Source organism: Dipodomys merriami, unplaced genomic scaffold (genome assembly GCF_024711535.1).
Source record: "Dipodomys merriami isolate MVZ:Mamm:240054 unplaced genomic scaffold, mDipMer1.0.p SCAF_274, whole genome shotgun sequence".
Classification (NCBI taxonomy): domain Eukaryota; kingdom Metazoa; phylum Chordata; class Mammalia; order Rodentia; family Heteromyidae; genus Dipodomys; species Dipodomys merriami.
Genome location: NW_027204204.1, coordinates 181,251 through 201,051, shown reverse-complemented (window position 1 = coordinate 201,051; position 19,801 = coordinate 181,251). Strand labels below are relative to the sequence as shown.

Below are 19,801 nucleotides of genomic sequence, written 5' to 3'. Positions count from 1 at the left end.
TTATATTATAATTATAATTATCTATTTCAGTGCTGGTGGCTTATATCTATAATCCTAGCTACATAGGAGATTGAGATCTGAGGATCTTGATTTGAAGTCAGTCTGTGCAGGAAAAGCCATGAGATTCTTTTTTTTTTTTGGGGGGGGGGTCCGGTCATGGGGCCTGAACTCTGGGCCTGGGTGCTGTCCCTCAGCTCTTCAGCTCAAGGCTAGCACTCTACCACTTGAGCCACAGCGCCACTTCCGGCTTTTTTCTTTTTCTTATGTGGTGCTGAGGAATCGAACCCAGGGCCTCAGGCATGCAAGGCAAGCGTTCTACCACTGAGCCACCTTCCCAGCCTGCCATGAGATTTTTATCTCCAAAAAACTACCAAAAAGCCAGAAGTGGGGCTGTGGCTTTAGTGGTAGAGCTCTAGCTTTGAGCAAAAAAGCTCAGGGACAGTGTCCAGTCCCTGTGTTCAAGCCCCAGGACTGGCAAACACATATAGACCAAATAATCTGTTTTGATACATATACTTTATAAAGGTAGCTAAATGCAAGCTTTGCAGAAATAAACAGACCAAAACTGCCTAAACTTACTGCTTTAAAAATTTTTTTAAATTTTATTGCTAAGGATAGAACCCAGGGCCTCAGGCATGTTAGGCAAATGCTCTACTACTAAGCTATATATACCCTAGCCAGTACTCAGAGTTTTTAAATGGGGAAGACATAACCTATGTTATTATCAATGTTCATATCCAAGTAGAGGAATAAAGAGATTTGTTATTTACTTGCTTTTTTAAAAAGTTCCTTTGGGCCTGGTGCCAGTGGCTCACACCTGTAATCCTAGCTGCTCCAGAGGTTGAGATTTGAGGGTCATGGTTCAAAGCCAGCTGGGGCAGAAAAGATAAGAATCTCATCTCCAATTAAGTACCAAAAAAAAAAAGATAGAAGTGGATTTGTGGCTAAAGTGGTTGAGTGTTAATACTGAGGAAAAAAGTTTAAGAACAGTACCCAGTCCCTAGTTCAAGCCCCAGGATCAGCTCACACGTGCACACAGACACACAGACACACAGACACACACACACTTACACATACTCACATACAAATTCCTCTGAAATTTTTTTACAGTAATTTGTATTATTTTGTAATCAAACAACAGGTGGGAGTTATCAATGCTATAGGCTACCTAGGGTAAAACACAGTTTTGGTGGAGGCCAAGCCATTTGGCTGCAAAATAGGAGTAGTTGTGGCTTTAAAAACTCATTTCTAGGGCCGGGAAGGTGGCTCAGTGGTAGAGTGCTTGCCTTGCATGCATGAGGCCCTGGGTTTGATTCCTCAGCACCATAGAAGCAAGTGGCGCTGTGGTTCAAGTGGTAGAGCTCTAACCTTGAACTGAATAGCTGAGGGACAGCGCCCAGGCCCAGATTTCAGGCCCCATGACCAACAAAAAACTCATCTCTGGGGTGGGAATGCAGGTTAGTGGTAGAGTGCTTGCCTAGTATGCATGAAGCCCTGAGTCTGATTCCTCAGTACCACATAAACAGAAAAAACTGGGAGTAGCATTGTGTCTCAAGTGGTAGAGCGCTAGCCTTGAGCAAAAAAGAAGTTCAGCGACAGTGCTCAGGCCCTAAGTTAAAGCCCCAGGACCAGAGCAAACAACAACAAACTCATTTCTTAACTGGGCATTGGTGGCTTATGCCTGTAATACTCAGGAGGCTGAGATATGAGGAGTGTGGCTTAAGCCAGCCTGGGCAGGAAAGTCCAAGAGATTCTTATCTCCAATTAACCACCAGAAAATCAGAAGTGATGCTGTGTCTCCAAGTGGTACAAGTGCTATTTTTTTTGGGGGTGGGGGTGGGGGGTCTAGTCCTGGGGCCTGAACTCTAGGCCTGGGCGGTATCCCTCAGCTCTTCAGCTCAAGGCTAGCGCTCTACAACTTGATCCATAGTGCCACTTCCAGCTTTTTTCTTTTTGCTTATGTGGTGCTGAGGAATGGAACCCAGGGCCTCATACATGCAAGGCAAGCGCTCTACCACTGAGCCACCTTCCCAGCCCGACGAGTGTATTCTTGAGTGAAAGAGCCAGGAACAGGGTCTAGGCCCAGAGTTCAAGTCCTTCAACCGACAAAAACAACAACAACAACAAAAAACAAAACATAAAACAAAAACAAAAACCACAAAGTCCCTACCAAACTCATTTCTCAAAAAAATAAATTATTTCTCAAGAATGGTGAGTGTCAGGGCCCGAATGCTTTATCTGAGGTTTTGTTTTTGTTTTTCTCTCTCAAGGATAGAGCTCTACTCCTTGAGTCACAGCTCCACTTCTGGCTTTTTAGTAGTTAACTGGAGACAAGAATCTCACGGATGTTCCTGCCATGACTGGCTTCAAACCTTGTTCCTCAGATCTCAGCCTCCTGAGCAGCTAGGATTACAGGCATGGGTCATTGGTGCCTGGACTCCAAACTAGTGATTATCAACTATGATCGATATTAAAATACCTGGAAGGATCATTGAACCAGATTGCCCATATGTTTCAGATCAGTAAGTTTGGGGTGAGGCTAAAAGTGTGTATTCCTCACACATTTCTAGGTGATACTGATTCTGCCAGTCTGGGCCCCTTATTTGAGGAAACTGTTGTTCTAAGCACTTCTTAAAACACCTGCTTAATAGTCTTTTGTAATGCATCAACCTTCACTTTCCATTTATTTTCTTCTTGTTCTTCACTTCCTACAGACAAAAGTATAGTTGTTCTGAGAAGTTTACATTCCAATGTTAAAATAAACTACTTAGGACATAAAGGATACGTTGCTGACTTAAAAATAAAAATGTACATTAAAAAATTTCCTGTTTGTGCAAGGACGGATTTGTATTTTTCACCTTCTAGCTGTAACGATATGTACATTTCATCTGCTCCTTTCAGTGTGTGCTCTAGAACCTGAAAATAACGAAATGAATAAGTCTCTAATTTTAAAAAATGGTATGTGCATCAAGGAGGTGGGCAAGCGATGATATGTAAATATCTCATCCATGGAGAAAGCGCTCGAAAGCTCGCAGGCACTTTCCCAATACTGGAAAAACAGGGAAGTGAGGGCTCAACTCGTCTTAAGAGGTGTAAGACAAGAGCAAGGCCTCACCATTTATAAATTGAGACACTGGTGCAATGATTCATGCAAAAAAGTTAAAACGGGCCGGGCGCCGGTGACTCACGTCTGTAGTCCCAGCTACTCAGGAGGCTGAGATCTGAGGATCGCGGTTCGAAGCCAGCCCGAGCAGGAAAGTCCATGAGACTCTTATCTCCAATAAACCACCAGAAAACTGGAGGTGGAGCCCTGGCTGAAGCGGTAGAGCGCCAGCCTTGCGCAAAAGAGCACAGGGACAGCGCCCAGGCCCCGAGTTCAAGCAAAAACAAGAAAGTGAACCGGATGAGACACTGGTGAGCTCAGTCGCATTTCTGGAGATTTCTCGCACACAAGAGAACTCAGGGACAGCTCGTAGCAAATGGCCTTGACCCGGAAGTATCAGTTGCCCCGGCCTACCAGGTTCCACCAATCAGAGAGCAAGTGGGCGGGCTCTCTCGGGTGATTGGAGAAGAAGGCGGGAGAGGGGAGGGGGCGGAGCGCCGCGGTCGCTCGTGCGCACGCGCGCTGCCGCCGGCGTTGCTGACCGCCCGGAGTCCGTGCGGTTGCTCCACGCGTGTCCTCGCGCTGCGCCCTCGGCCCAGTCCGCCCGCAGCCCCGCCATGCCTGCCGACCTCAGCAAGTGGTCCGGGCCTTTGAGCCTGCAGGAAGTGGACGAGCGGCCCCAGCACCCGCTGCGGGTGTCCTACACGGGGGTGGAGGTGGACGAGCTGGGCAAAGTGCTGACGCCCACCCAGGTACCCCGGGGTCGGGGCCGGGGCCGGCGGCCAGGCCGCGGCCTGCGGGGCCCCCCCGGAGCACGCGGCCGCAGCGGGGCGGCAGCGGAGACGGGGCGCTCGGCCCCAGTCCGGGGCTTCCAGGCCCCGAAACAGCCGCGAGGGCGAGGGCTGGGCGAGGCGGGGCAGCCCGGGGGGCCCTGCGGTAGTGTGCGGGGTGAACCCCTCCTCCCCGCCCCCACCGTGACGCCTTATGTAACCGCCGGTCGGCATCAGCCCGCGAACCGCCTTGGTTGGGGGGTCAGGAGCCTGCGCGCCGCCCCCCGACGGCTGGGGCTGCCCGGGCGGGGTTGGCTCTCCGCACTGGCTGCCAAGTTAGCGGAGGGTTTGGGTGGCAGGAAGGGGGGGGATCGGAGAGGAGGGGGTGGAGGGTTAGGTGCTGGGGGAGGAGGGGGGACCGGGGAGGAGGGGAAGAACGGGGCTGGGGGACACCAAACTGACTCTTACAGGTTAAGAACAGACCCAGCAGCATTGAGTGGGAAGGTTGTGATTCTGGGAAACTGTACACCTTGGTCCTGACCGACCCGGATGCTCCCAGCAGGAAGGACCCCAAATACAGGCAAGCTGGGAGAAGTGGTGGGGGGCGCCGGGGAGCATCCACACACACGACCCAACCCATGCCAGGTAAGGTCCCTCACTGGGGATGCGAAAGTACAGCTGGTGTGGGATTTTCGTGCCCCGGCTTGAGCCAGCATTTGCATTTCTTGCCCCTCTGTTCCCAAGCAACATTCTAGAACATACAACTGATGTCCAGGTTCACCAGGAGCCCTCTGTATATCCCCTTCATAACAACAACAAAACTAGGCAGGGACCCTCGTGGTCACAGCCATGACCCAGCCTGCAGCACCCACCCACTGTGCAGATCAGTGGCTGCACTGGCCCTTCAGCGTTCTTATCATCTGTCTGGTTCTTCCACACAGGGAGTGGCACCACTTCCTGGTGGTCAACATGAAGGGCAACGATGTGAGCAGTGGGACTGTCCTTTCTGATTATGTGGGCTCCGGGCCTCCCAGTGGCACAGGTAAGTACTGGGGAGGCTGGGTTTGAGTTCTGATTGGCCAGCCAAGGCCTGCTGTGGCCTGGCTTCTAAAGGCAAGTGGTGTGGGCTGCTTGGCTTTCTGCAGGGCAGCTGCCTTCCAGAGTCCATTCAGCTAGAACTTTGGGCTTTGGGTGAACCCTCAGCAGAACTACTTCTTGGGCTCTGTGCCTTTGCTGAGTGAGGAAGTTGGGGATAGTGTCTCTTTTGTTTTGCTCTAGCTCCTTTCTCTCCAAGTTCTAGTTAGTATCTCTGTGTGTTCATCACTAGTTCTAAGACTTGAACTCAAGGCCAAGGTGCTGTCTCTCTTAACTTTTTCTGTTAAGGCTGGCACCATGTCATTTGACCCACACCTCTACTTTTTGGTGGCTCGAAATTAGCCACCAAATTGGGTTTGTCTGCCCAGGCTGGCTTCAAATATTGATCCTTAGATCTCAGCCTGTTGAATAGCTAGGATTACAGGCATGAGCAACTGGCTTGGTTGGTGTCTTGCAAAGATTTGGGAGGCTTTTGCAGAACCCTCTCTCTTTTTCACATCCCCACACATACATGGTCACCCACGTGTATCAGTAGATGGGGGCGCCCTTGTGGCCGCCAGCGGTACACAGCATTTCCATCTGCTGCAGAGGAGTGGGCAAAGAATGGCTGAGCAGAAGCTTGTGGGCATTGTCCTGCCCTGAGGTAGAACTAAGAGGTGCAAGGAGATACTGATAAGGGCTGCTGGTCCTGGCTCGTGTTTCATTTAGACACAGAAGCTTCGAGAAAGTTCAAAGTCCTCCCATGCTTTCCCTAACAGGAGGATACAGTGGCAGGTTTCCTAGGGACCTATTATATTCTCTAGGGCAGGGAGAAAATTAGGCAATTTAATTATGGGGCGGAGCCACCTGAGGATAAAACAGTTCTCCCCGGCGGGAGCTGTTCTCATTTGCAGAAAACCCCTCAGCAATCCCTTGTGTCACAAGATGTTTCACAGGGTGTAACTTGCATATAAGAAATGTGTGGATCGTGAGCTTTCAGGGAGGTCACTTCTGTCCCCCAAAGGTGCCTTATTTACCCACTGCCCCGCAGCTCGCCTTGCCCGCATCTAGAGCGCTTTCCTCCCTTCTGAGCAGCTGTGGCTTCCTCTCCCCACAGGCCTCCATCGCTACGTGTGGCTGGTATACCAGCAGGACAAGCCTCTGAAGTGTGACGAGCCCATTCTCAGCAACCGCTCCGGGGACCACCGTGGCAAGTTCAAGGTGGCGGCCTTCCGCAAGAAGTACCACCTGGGCGCCCCAGTGGCTGGCACGTGCTACCAGGCTGAGTGGGATGACTATGTCCCCAAGCTGTACGAGCAGCTCTCTGGGAAGTAGGGCGGCTCAGCTCAAGAGCCCCTCCCCCCAGCCCTGGGGCCCTGCAAGTGGGGTCCTTGGGCACCGATGCCAGTAGATGTCCCTCTCCCTTGCTCGGGCCACGCCTGGGCCGTCCACAGTGTCACAGGGTGGTTCGTCCTGCTGCCTGTCCTTTATGCTCCTATTGATGTGTTGATCACGTTTGAATTCCGTTTTGGGGGGTGGCATTTGGAATTGTAATGGGGGTACCTTGTTAACAACTAGCAATCCAGAATCTAAAGAAAACTCCAGTTAAAAAAAAGACGGGGGGGGGGTGAAAGAAAAAGGAGGGGAATAGTCACTGTCTTTGAGATCCTGCCTGCATCTTCTCCCCACAACCTCTCCACCAGGGACCTGGCTCTCATGGCAGGCTCCTGGCTGGCCCCTACAGCCTCTCCGTAGCTGACTAGGTGTCTACCCTTAAACACTGCTGGGGCTGGCGGACAGGTGGGTTGGAGTCTTTACATCCTTGAGGGTAAAATTGTTCACTGGTTGTTCTGGAGTTGCTTAGTGTTACTTCTGCTGTTTGCTTATCGTTGAATAAAGTAGAAATGTTGGATAATGCAAACCTCCAGGTACTGTCCCTTCTTGAGTGTGGGGTCCAGAAATAAGCGGCCCCTTGTCCCTGAGCAGGAGGGCCACGGCGAGGGCTCCGAGTTGGGTCATTCCACAGTGGCTTCTCTGCACAGACTGCTGAGCTCCACTGGAGAAAGCAGGCAAAGGCCTCAGGCTGCCCTGCCCACAAAGCACTTTGGCCTCCTGGCCTGAGATATCTTGTGCATTTTGTGCCAGGGAGAGACCTAGGCAGGTGCCTGGCCTCAGCGCAGGCCCAGGTGATACATAGAAGCCTCACCCTGCCCCATGGGGACTGTGCAGACATGGAATAGTACCTCAGAAGTGGCTGATGCCACATTCCCATGTGATCTGTGGGAGCCAGCGCCGACAGGGAGGGGAGGGCAGGTGACCAGCTCCTGGCTGTGGCTCTGTGGGGATGCTCATTCCCAGCATGTGCAGACCCCGGGGTTCCACCCCCTGCAGCACGACTCAAGAGAGGGCCAAGCACTGCTTGGGAGTTGCTGAGATCCAGGCGTAGCCTCCTCACCACCTTTTCATTGCTGGGCTTTTATCTTTTTGATTTTTGGACACTAGGTCTTGGTGTTTGCCTTCAAACCAGGATCCTCCTGTCGCAGCCTTTGGAATAGCTTGAATTACAGGCATGTATCACCAAGTATGGCTGCATAGTACTTAGGTTCTTTGGGGAAAAAAAACAAACTTGTGAGCTCTGGGGTGGCATATAAGATAGACTTTTTTTTTTTTTTTTTAAGTGTTTAGAATTTATTGGCAGCATGGTTTGAACTCAGGGACTCAAGTGTATTTAGCGTGCTCATACCTGATTGGTGACCTACCACTTGAGCCATACCTCCAACAGTGCTTTGTAGCAGGTTATTTTGGAGACAGTCTTGCAAACTTCTCTGGCCAGCTTCAAACTGTGGTCCTTTCGAACTCAGCCCCCTGAGTAGGACTGCAGGCATGAGCCAGGGCTCCTTGTTTAAAAATAAAGATTCTGTTAAAAGTTGTAAAGAGAATCCTGTTGGCTTTAAGAATGAATGTAGAGAGCCTGCTGTGGTGATACAAGCTGCTCTGGAGGTAGAGGCAGGAGGATCAGGAGTTAGAGAAAAATCCAGGCAGTGAGGAGACCTGGTCTCAAAAGCAAAAATGCAAAACAACTGGAGCTGGCTGCCAGTGGCTCACACCTGTAATCCTGGCTACTCAGGAGTCTGAGATCTGAGGATTGAGGTTTGAAGCTAACTCTCAGGCAGGCAAGTCCATGACTTTTTTTGTTGTGGTGGTGGTGGTTGTGGGACTTGAATTCTGGACTTGGGTGCTGTCCCTGAGCTATTCAGCTCAAGGCTTTATCACTTGAGCCACAGCGCCTCTTCTGGTTTTCTGGTGGTTTGTTGGAGATGAGTCTCACAGACTTTACTGCCCAGGCTGGAACCGCAGTCCTCAGATTTCAGCCTCCTGAGTAGCTAGGATTACAGGCGTGAGCCACCAGCATCCGACAAGTCCATGGCTCTTACTTCTAACCAGCAAAAATCCAGAAGTGGAGCTGAAGTCCAAACAATAGAGTGCCAACCTTGCGTAAAAAAATGCTTAAGGGATAGTGTCCAGGTCCCAAGTTCAAGCCTCATTACTGGCACAACAACATGAAAAAAATAACTGGAGGTGTGGGTTCAAGTAGTAGAACAGGCGTGAACTAAAAAGCAGAGGGACCATGTGAGGCCATGAGTTCAAATCTTTCTAAAGTTACTAAGAAGGAGGTGTCGTTAGATTGAGAAGTGTGGCAAGCTTAGCCAGTGGTGCCCACCTTGTTCAGAAGCCAGTTCTCTGGAAGGCCCGCTCAGCTACACTGCCCATGAGGATGCAAACTCCAGCTGCAAAGCCCAGCTTTGTCCTTTGAAAGGTGTGGAATGGAGGTGTGGTTCAAGTGGTAAAGCAGGAGCTTACTGGAAAACAAAAACAGAAAATGAATAGAGATGTGGAACCCTCACTGCCTCACAGCAGGACAGTCCTGCAGAGTAAGTGAACAGTCAATACATGTAAAGGATAAACCTGGACCCTCTCCACATGAGGGCTCAAAGCCTTGTGTCCTCAGCTGTCCCTGGCTAGGAGTGGCCCATCAGGAGGACTGCGTAGGAGGGGTCTGGCTTGACCCCCGAGCATGGCTTGGCAATTGTGCCTGAGCCCAGTGTTTCCAACAGCTTGAAACCCTGGAAACCACTGTCATTCTGACATCATAGTACAATGTGTCACCCACCCTGGATGCCCTGATTTAAACCTAGGAATGGATGAGATGGGGCCTGAGCCCAGCTCACGTCTCTTTTCAGGACTTAAATACAGTGGCACACAGCCCACATGTTCTTAAACCAAAGTCCCGCAGTCTAGTGTCCTATATAGGTAGCTATAACAAGGTGCTGTTTATGATCAGGCATAGTTTCTAAGTGATTGCCAATAATACAGAGCAGACTATAATGGTATACTGTGATCTCTTTCTGGAAAGAACTCACAGCTGCACTCACCCTTCTGGGAAGACGAGAGGTCCAGGGCCCTCAGGAGGGCATGAAGAGGGGCAGATGATGACGTAGCACCAGGCCACTCCTGACCTTGACGAAATGGTAGAAGGACATACCTGCTTTGGTAATCTTGGGTAATAGTTGAAGGCTCCTTGCTTCCCACTCTCCCCCCACCAAACTAAATCCTTTTGCCCTGTTGCTTTGGATCCATGGTAGATTAATATGGGAAGAACCCAGGGTAGAAAAGGCCTTTATACCTCATGGCAGCCAGGCAGCAAAGAGGAGGAGAGGAAGAAGCTGGGTCCCTTATCTACACCAAAAGCCCACCTCCAAAGACCTAATAACTTCTTCCCACTTGGCCCCACATAGTGCCACAGGCTTGGGACTGAGCTTTCATTGAATACGAGCCTCTGGGGCACATTACAGACCTCAACTCTAGCAATTACACATCTTTCCAGTCCTCTCCAATGTTATTTCAGATGTACCTAATGGGAAGTTCAGTTGACCTAACGTGCTTAGGAAGCTGGGCCGTAGTTATAAAAGGCTTTATGGTTGGGGTTAAGCCATATTGGTAACTGTTTTGTAATTTTAGGAGTATACAGTTATGCTTTAGTTTATCATGATGAAAATGGCACATCTGTTTGATAACAGAACCATCTTTAGCATACAAGAATGACCAACATGCATGTCAGTTCTTTTAGGACTGGGGTGTAACTTAGTGGTATTAGTGTATGCCAAGTATATACAGAGGCCTGGATTCTGCCCTCAGCACAAATAAAGGTGCACATGATTTTAATGAACTAGCTCAGCCCTAAGTTTATTAATAGCAGTTGCCAATGTATAGAGGACGTAACAGATCTAAGCATGTAATCTCTTACTGAGATTGTCCTTATCCCCAAAACTATATCTAGAAGTTTTTTTTAAAAAAATATTTCATTGTTCTACCTATAGAATTATTCTAATGAGAGACTGTGAGGGGAAGGGCTCCATTATTGAGGGATCACTTAAAATATGTGGTGATTCTGCCTGCTCTGTAGCTGGCTTCCTCTCAGACATGTGCTTGTACATGTGTGCATGCCTCTTCCTGTGGCCAAGGGCAGTTAGATATGACTTGTGGCCAGCACAGCACTGTCCCCTGCAGAGGACATGGAAGACAGTTTTCCTCGGGTCCTGACCAGAGTCTTGGTGAAGCAGGGAGGCTACGTATGGTGGCCAGGTCTCTGAGTCAGCCCCTGGAGAACCTGCAAAGGAATCTTCCTGCTACAAGAACACAGCCAGGCGATGTGATGAACACTTTTATTTACAAATATAATTAAAAGCTCTGACAGTTAATCATGCTCTTCCTTGGAACCTGAAAAATGTTTTTTTTTTTTTTAAAGTGCATGCAAAAGAAGTAAAGCCTTTTTTTTTTCATCATTTTTTATTGTAAGAAAATACACAGTTTGAAAGTGTGAAGAATGCAGTTATTTATGACCAAGATATGGGACTCAGGAAAGGGGAAGGGAAATAAAGAAAAAGGCCGAGATGGTTTGATTGAGAGACAGTGTTGAACTCCAAATACTGAATTGGAAAAGGAGGGAGGCGGGGAGGGGGGGGAGGGGAGGAACAGGAGGAGGAAGTAAAAAAATTTGATCAGAGAAACAGTTAAAATACAATATGAAAATAAGTAATACCTCTCCTTAAATTCCTTCTATACACAAAATACACGATTTGCCAAAGCCCAATTTGTGCTACTGGGATTCTGTGAGTTCTTTAAGTGTATTCACATCCTCTGCAAGTGCAGAAAATGGTTATGATACAATCAGGATATGCTGAGGACAAGTTAAACCCTTGCCAGCAAGTTCTTAAAAATCACAAGATCTCTCCACCCCCCCACCCCCCAGCCCCAAAAAAGTAATAATATGTCACCACTGATATGTACATCACAATTAGTTTCTGTAAAATGTATCAAATTTTCAATCTTTAATAAAACTTTGTTTTTTTTAATTCCTGATGAATAAATACCAAAAAAATAAAATAAAATAAAATAATGCAGCAGCTAGTTAAGGTGTAAGGCTGCGGATATTGTGTCTCTCTCCCCCTTGGCGTTTAGTATTATTATCATCATCATTATCATTATTATTATTGTTTTTTTGCTTTACTTTCACAGATTGAGCGATTGCTTAAAGCAATATCCATCCACTTTTCGTTGTTGGTTTATTGGTTTTTTTGTTCAAAGTGTCTCCGAGGTTCTTGTGAATCTGCAGCCACGTCAGCATGACGTGGGTTATGGAGAGAAGGCGGCCGGAAGCTGGCCAGCACTGCAAGTGGACACGGGGGAGGAAGGGGCCCCTGATGGAGGAAGAATACACAGGCACTAGTCCGACACGGTGTCAGTAAGAGTAAGAGAGAGAGAGAGTGACAGAAACGCCCGTTCAAATGGGGAATGTGGTTTTGCAGGGTCTCAACTTTTTCTGTTTTCATTTTTTTTTTTTTGTAAATGGCAAAAAAATTTAATCTCATCTATAGTCCTCCTTAGGAAAATCTAATGTAACCAAATTCCCAAATCCCATTCTGAGGCTCTCCATGTCAAAAGTTTCAATCTCTCGCTCTTGCCTTTCCAAGAGGAACTTGATTCTCTCGCTGCGTTCCTTCTGCAGGGCAGCCAGCTCCTCTTCAATCTGAAACAAGCACAGCAAGCCATCCTTAGTGGGCTCTCGGTGGGCACACTAGGCACATGTGACATGTGTACACCTACTGTGTGCATGCACACCTACTGTGTGTGCGTGTATCCTACTATGCATGTACACGGGAACCTGGAGTTAAGTGAACATAGAAGGCTGGGAGAGGCCTGTAATGAATATCCTGCATGGTACCATTAGGTTTCAAACTTGCTGCCAAGAATAAAAATGCAAAGGCTCACCCATGAGAGCGATGCTACTCCAGCCCAGACTCCAAGCTCTGGGCTGATCTAGGTCAGTGGTCCTGACACAGCAGGAGGTAGCTCAAAAGCTGACAAGGCTACACAACAGCACAGTGAGATGCATGGCTTAATCACAGAGGGCAATGGCTGTTAAAACAGCAGCGGGGAAAGCTGCTGGTCTTGGCTAACAAGTAGATTGCCCACCAGCTTCCAGATGCCCCATGGTACCATCTACTTCATATACCCAGGATATCTGGGATGGTGGATATTTCGATTGGGATAACATTTACTACAGACAGCAACGTCAGCCTACCTACGCTTTAATTCTTGCTTGTGGCTTAACTGCCACATGGGCACTTGGCTTTCCCATGCCACTCAGTGCCTACACTACCAGCTTAGAAGGTGGACGGCTTCTTAGCAGAGGGGCAGCAAGGTTGTTGCTATGAGATCAGACTTAGCAAGTTCCTGACCTTAGCATCCTGGGGCCCATCCCGGCCTTCCAGGGGTGCCTGGAGTATAATGCTGCCAGTAAGTGAACAGTCGCTAGTGGGGCTCCCCAAGCCCCCCGGCCCCCAGCCCACCCCACTCCAGCTTAAGGGGCGCCACAAGAATGCTCATACCTTCTGCTCAAGATGTGCTCTGCGCAGAGACACCCTCTGCTCTAGCTTCTGGAGCTCGCGTTCATGTTGTGCCTCTGTCTGCATCTTGATTTTGCTCTGGTAGGCGTTGAGCAGCTCCATTTCCTGCTGGAGCTGTAGCCTCAAGGCCTGGCATTCTGCTTCCTGAGCCTCATCTAGCCGTAACTGCGGGCACACACAGAAGACACACAGTGTAACACAGCCCTGGCTCGTGGTACATGGGATGACTGACTGCGGTTGGTCCCCACAGTCTGTTCATTCTAGGATCCCACCAGGGACGTCTGCCCAATGGGCCACGAGGTCTTGCAAACACTTTGCTTTCAGGAGGACCTAGTGGCTAATGCATAGGCTTTGGAGATGGATTCCCGAGCCTGAGGTCTGGCCACTCACATGAGCCACCTTGCCAATTACATAACCTCTCTAGGTCTCTCTCTTTTTTAAACTCTCAAGAAAACAATAATTATTCCTACTGCCTGGAATTGGCATGAGGGTCACATAAAAGAATCCATATTGTAATCCCGGGCATACTAAAACATCCAATGACCAGAAGTTGGTTTAGTATCATTATTTTGGTTTTGATAAGACCATTTCCATATCTAGACACCTTTAACCATAAAACCACTGAGGTAGCTGTACATAAGTGAGTCTAATGGCTGTCAAACCTGAGGAGCATGCCACAGTACTGCCATGATCTTGTCCCACCAGGGTGACCCCCTCCTCCCCTGGGTTGGCTAGAGAGGTTACCATCTTGTTAGCTGGCTGAGGTGGTTTCAAATCTCTTTCCCCAAGGCTGGCTTAATAATCTGAAGGACAGATTGGGGATAGTGTGTATTCTGAAAGGGGAACCCGGGGGGGGGGGAGGAAGAGGTCCTGGGTACATTCACAGCCAGGAGTATCTGCCCAATGGGCTATGAAATCCTGATGATGTTGCTTTCAGGAAGGAAACTGCAGGAGCCCGTGTCAGGGTGGCTGAGCCCAGATAGCCTGTGGAGTCATGAGGTCTAGCCTGCAGAGGCAACCTGGCCAATTTTCCTCTGCTTCCAGAAGCACCTAACTCTGTCTGGATCTTGTGTGCAAAATGGGTCAAGCCAGCCCTTGGAAATGCCAACCTCACTTTGAGCAGGAGGGGCCTCGGTGCCCCGTGCCTGGCATGGCTGTGTCCTCAGATGGTGGTGCCTAGTTTGGCTGAGAACTGTGAGGTGAGAACCCTGGAATCAGACACCTCAGTCTCCCCCAAGGGGGCCGTTTAATCAAGAAAACTCCTCCCCTCCATACAAATTGTGACAGCGAACAACCGGTCATGCTATCTGGATGGAGAACTGACTCCCTGACATGCTAGGATAGTTCTACAGAGTTATTGTTGGAGCACAGAACTGCTGGAGAAATACACCATGGATGAAAGGAACAGAAAATTAATTAGTAGTTGTATTTCCATGGCACCTTCTGATAATTAATCCTCACCAGCCCCTATTAAAACCCCTGAGCATTTAGACCATTTTCTTCTCGTCTCCCCTATCACAGCCCAAGGGTGGGGCTGCTAGGACCGTTAGCGGTCTGCAGCAGGGGCAGCCCTCATTACCTCCCACAGGAGCTTCTTCACCAGACAGACCACATCTTGTTCTGTCCTGCTCATTAGTTTTAGTTATCACCCTGAGCAGGCAGGTGAGAGGCTGGCTCATTTTACAGGCAATATAGACATCAGAAACCCCTCCATCCTCTGTTTCTGGCATTTTCTCCCCCCCCCCCCCCACTATTTCCCCCCCAGTCATGGGGCTTGAACTCAGAGCCTGGGTGCTGTCCCTAAGCTTTTTGTGCTCAAGACTAGTGCCCTACCACTTTGAGCCACAATGCCACTTCCGGTTTTCTGGTGGTTCACTGGAGTTAAGAGTCTCAGACTTTCCTGCCTGGGCTAGCTTCGAACCAGGATCCTTAGATCTCAGTCTCCTGAGTAGCTAGGATTATAGGCATGATTCATCGATGCCTGGCTTTCTGGCATTTTCTTATTGTTTTTTTTTCTTATTGTTAATAGAACTCTGAGTACATAAGTTCCCATGATGGAAATCAGAGGACAATTGGGGACTTGGTATTTACCAAATCCAAATCCAGTCAAAATTGTTTATCTGTACATTTGTGTTTTCTAAACTGGCTTAAATGGAAGGCCAGGATGTGAAAGAGGCCAAGCTCACAGGTTCCTCCTACCTGACTCTACTACTACATAGCTAAGTCAGTTCCTGTAGGCAGGAGCTGACACACTATAGTGTGACAGTGGGCCAATGGAGCCTGTGGCCTGTGTTTATGAATAAAGTTTTATTGGATGCAGGATTGCTCATTGCCTAGGCTGTTTCTGCACTACCTAGCTGTGAGCCCTTGTGGCACACACGGCTTACGGTGTTTACTGTCTGCCCTATTAGAGAGAAAAGCAGGAGCTACCCTGCTCCAAGTGGGAGCTTGTCTGTCTCGGAACAGAAGACAATTACTGTTTTTCCTTTCCCATCCTCTCTCTTCCATCTTATACAGAGTCACTGAATGGTTGCTATATGCCAGGTACTGACGCCAGTGCTAAGAAATAAAGTTTCGCAAGACAAGAATCCTACCCAGCCCTCCTATGGTCCCAACCCCCCTCTCTCCTTTTCACCTCTCACCCCTTCCTACCCTGGCCATGTTCCAATTGGATCCCTCTACTCAAACTGCATCTTTTCCCAGCCTTCTAAAGCCCTACACATACCTCTTGTGTAACCTCCCCATTCTGTGCTCTCCCAGGCCCTTACTACATACAGGTGCTCCTTAGGGATTTGTCCCGGGCCTCTCTAAGTCCCCTTCCTAAGGGACTGCATCCACTGTGAAAGCCTCAGTTGCCAGGAACTCCTATCATGTCATACTTCCTTTCTGAGGACCTGCGAGATATGGTCACACCAAAGTCAATTCGTCATTTTCCTTCCTGCTTCCCCAACCAGCTCTTCCTCCACTTTTTGTGTGTAGGCAAATGGTACCATTATCCATCATTCTTCTCAAGCCAGAGGCTGTAGCCATTCTTAAACCTCCCTCATCCAGAATGCCCCTTGTCTAGCTACCCCTGGTGCCCAGGTAAAGCAGCATCATATACAATCTCCTCACACCCGCTTTGGCCACCTTCCAGGTCATTCTTCACGTCACCATTGCTCAAAGGTACACATCTGATGTCAGGCCTCTGCTCTAGCATCAGACTAAGCATTCTTCAAGCTGAAAATCCTGAGTGACTAGAAGACTGGGATGTTTTCACAAGTGCATGGGCTGTCATCTTTGCATCCGCAGCTCCTCGTTCCAGCCCAGCCTAGCTTCCTGCTGGCTTCTTGAACTTGCTGGGCCTTGAACAATGTTGGTTTCCCTCTATTCTTCCAGAAATCCCATGAGGCCCTCATCCATGCCACATTTACCCAGGCACAGCACAGGAACTCAAGAAAGATCTGCTAGATGAATGAATGAGTGAATGAGTGCCACGGGTCTCCTCCACAGTCTGAGAACATTTAAGCTTCTCTCAACTCACAGAATCTTCCTTTAACTGTTTGCTTCCAGCAGCAGGGGTCTGTAAAGAGTCTCATATACAGTTTCTCCTTCCTTTCTTTTTCTTTGTGGTGGTACTAGGTTTGAAATCAGGGCTTCATACTTGCTATGCAAATGTTCTATCACTTGAGCCATACCCCTAGCTCTTTAGGCTTTAAGTTACTCAGGAGCGTGTGCTTTTGCTTGGGCTACAGTCTTGCTACTCTGTGTCCATGTAGCTGGGATTACAGGGGTGTACAGCTACACCTGGCCTCTCCCTCTTTTGAGGTACAGTCACTACAATGTCTCCTATTCCCACTGGTCTCCTGATGGTCTTGGGAAGCAATGGACAGACTCATGGCCAGACACACCAAATACCCCTAATTCCAGTATTCTACCTGTCTCTGCCCACTTGAAATCTGTAGTTAAATATGAACTGGGAGACAGGATCTTTCCTGGTTCCCCTCCTGTAACTCTGAGTATTCATTTTCTTTGCAGTGCTCTTTCCCTCCTTCCCCCCCAGTACTGGGGATTGAACTCAAGGTCTCATGATTGCTAGGCACGTCCGCTACCATTTGGCCACACCTCCAGTCTCTTTTTGCATTGGTTACATGAAAGGGTTTCACTTTATGCTGGGCTGGCGTGGGCAGGGATCCTCCTACTTGCACTTCCCATTTATCTGGGATAACAGACATGTGCCACCAAACTAGCCATTGGTTGAAGTTTCTCCCATCTAAGATGCTAGGATTGTAGGTCTGAGCCTCTGTGCCCAGCAAAGTAGACAAATAACTACTGTGAAGTGAGCATTCTGTGTTTTTGAATGTTTGAACTCAGGGCTTCACACTTGCTAGGCAGGTGCTCTACTGCTTGATCGACATTGCCAGGCTTTCCTTGTTCTCCTTTATGCAAGAAACCGGGTTCTTCATTTCCCTCTAATTCCACTCCAGTCCCTAGTAGATCCCACCTACTACTGCCCCCAAATGGCAATGGTGTGGAACTTTCCTTTGCTCCCCATGTCCTCTATGAACTAGACTTTTATCTCTGTAGGGTTCTTGCTGGACACTATAGAGCTAAGATACCATGCCCAAAACGTAGTCACTCCCTACACCCCCCTCCTCTGTATCCCTTGGCAACAGGATAGTTAGTGCGGTCTGTTGCCACACCTACCTCTCAAACTAGCCACTAAGTTCTAACTGCTGCAGCTTGTACACATTTCTCAAATCTTTCCCTTCTTTCTCGTTCCATTAGCAGGTCTGTATATCTGCCTCTTGTGCTGGTACTGGGGCTTGAATTCAGGCTTCTTCTTCATTTAAGGCTGGTGTTTTGTCATTCAGCTACATCCACTTCTGGCTTTTTGCTGGTTAATTGGAGGTAAGAGTCTCATGGAGGGCTGGGAATGCAGCTTAGTGGTAGAGTGCCCTGGATTCAATTCCTCAGTACCACATAAATAGAAAAAGCTGAAAGTGGTGCTGTGTCTCAGGTGGTAGAGTGCTAGCCTTGAGCAAAAGCAGCTCAGGGACAGTGCCTAGGCCCTGAGTTCAAGCCCCAGAACTAAAAAAAAAAAAAAAAAGCCGCATAGATTTTTCTGCCAGGGCTTTTAACTGTGACTCTCTGATCTCGGCCTCCTGAGTGGCTAGGATTACAGGCACGAGACCATTTCTCTCTCTCTTACAGCTTGCTGACAGATCTCTACCTATATCTGCTACATGATTGCAACTCTCTTTTTGCGGTACTAAGTACCTGCTTTCTAGGCTGGTGCTCTCCCATTTGAGCCATGCCCCCAGCCCTTTGAATTGTTTTGGGAATGAGTCTTATGTTTTTGCCCAGGGCCAGTCTGAGGACTATAATCTCCTCCTATCTATACCTTCCTCGTATTTCAGATTACAGACATTCATTGCTACACCTGATTTATTGGTTTAGATATTTTGAACCAAAGTTCAAAGATCTTGTTTCTGTTTTTGCCTGGGTGGGCATCAAACTATAATCCTTGGGCATCAACCTATGATCCTCTTGATGTCTGTCTGCCTAGTAGCTAGGATTACAGGTGTGAACTACCATCCTCAGCCCCTGCCAATAGCTTTCTGTATCACAACTCTGATCCTGATCTTCCCTTCCTCAGCAGGTTTCAATAGCTCTCTATTGCCTGTGGCACAGCAGTGACCCACTCTGCTTTTAGAGGATCTGACCCCAACTATCACCTGCTTTCATTAAAGAGTATTTGACCTTCCAGCTCTGGCAACTACTTGTTGCTTGTCGAACACGCCACCTCTCTTAGGTTCCTGGTCTGTGCATAGACTGTGGTATCTGCCCGGACTACTTTTCCTCCTCTGCTGGTGGAAGGCTAGCATTCCAAAAGTCCCATTTCTTTTCTTTCCCATTTCTTTCCTTCCTTTCTTTTTTTCTTCTTATTTTTTTCTTTCTTTCTTTCTCTCTCCTCTCTTCCCTCCCTCCCCGCCCCTTTCTTGTTCTTGTTGGTTGTGGGACCTGAACTCTGGGCCTGGGTACTGTCCCTCAGCTCTTTAGCTCAAGGCTAGTGCTCTACCACTTGAGCCACAGCTCCACTTCTGGTTTTGTGGTGGTTTATTAGAGATAAGAATCTCACAGACTTTCCTGCCCTGGCTGGCTTTGAGCCATGATCCTCAGATTTCAGCCTCCTGAATAGCTAGGATTATAGGCATGAGCCACTGGCACCCAGCCGTCCCATTTCTTCATGAAACCTTCATAAATTACCAAGCAGGCTTCACCCCTGGCTTACCAAGCCCCACATCATTTCACCTGAGGTTCTCAATCTTCCCCTCTTTTATTTGTGCTGGTCTTAGGGCTTGAACTCAGGGCCTTGGCACTTGGTTCCTGAGCCAAGGCTAGCACTCTACTACTTGAGCCACACCTCTACTTCTTTGTTTTTTGGGGGGTAATTGAAGGTGTCTCATGGGCTTTCCTACTTGAGCTGACAACCATGAGCCATCAATATTCAGCTCCTTTCTTTTCTTTCTTTTTAGTGTTAAAGACAACCTAGGGCTTTGCGCATGCTAGGTAACCACTGCCACTGAGCTGTACTCCTTCATTGTTTGAGGCAGGGTCTTCACTATAGAACCTAGGCTGTCTTCTGATTTCAGATTCTCCTTCTTTAGCCTGCTGGAATTACAGGTATGTATCATCATGCCCAACCCACCTCTAGGCTCTCATTTAAGTTCGAAGTTCTCAGATGTGCCTTTTTGACCTTTGCCTATGTAGGTACCTCCTCACTGAGCCTTAAAAGTTGACTTCAGTGACTTTCTCTCCACCTCCTGGCTTCCCCAGGGCCCGCTTCGTTGTCTCTACTTGTCCCGCCATAAGCTTGCTCCTCCTTCGTCAAAGCACTGTTTGAT

At 48.6% G+C, this 19,801-nt stretch overlaps 2 protein-coding genes across 3 annotated transcripts in view; one reads left to right on the top strand and one right to left on the bottom strand.

Annotated features, from left to right (window-relative positions):
- The first annotated feature begins 3,633 nt into the window (after positions 1–3,633).
- LOC138837697 (phosphatidylethanolamine-binding protein 1) lies at positions 3,634–6,868 on the top strand. The gene is made up of 4 exons (XM_070036638.1): positions 3,634–3,855; positions 4,344–4,453; positions 4,815–4,915; positions 6,065–6,868. Exons 1-4 carry the CDS (start codon positions 3,721–3,723, stop codon positions 6,280–6,282), a joined length of 564 nt encoding a protein of 187 aa, XP_069892739.1. The 5' UTR covers positions 3,634–3,720; the 3' UTR covers positions 6,283–6,868.
- Positions 6,869–10,654: 3,786 nt separating this feature from the next.
- The window catches only part of LOC138837695 (serine/threonine-protein kinase TAO3), a 134,161-nt gene continuing 125,014 nt past the window's right edge, over positions 10,655–19,801 (bottom strand). For both annotated transcript variants that reach the window (XM_070036635.1, XM_070036636.1), the window contains exons 20-21: positions 12,897–13,079; positions 10,655–12,034 (exon numbers count right to left, since the gene is read on the bottom strand). In XM_070036635.1, coding sequence (XP_069892736.1) covers positions 11,873–12,034; positions 12,897–13,079 — 345 coding nt within the window. In that variant the 3' untranslated portion in view covers positions 10,655–11,872. The remainder of the gene's footprint in view (positions 12,035–12,896; positions 13,080–19,801) is intronic.

Coding starts and splice junctions, on each gene's coding strand:
- LOC138837697 (XM_070036638.1), top strand. CDS start 3,721: ATGCCTGCCGACCTCAGCAAGTGGTCCGGGCCTTTGAGCCTGCAGGAA. Junction 3,856..4,343: donor AAGTGCTGACGCCCACCCAG/GTACCCCGGGGT, acceptor TGACTCTTACAG/GTTAAGAACAGACCCAGCAG. Junction 4,916..6,064: donor CGGGCCTCCCAGTGGCACAG/GTAAGTACTGGG, acceptor CTCTCCCCACAG/GCCTCCATCGCTACGTGTGG.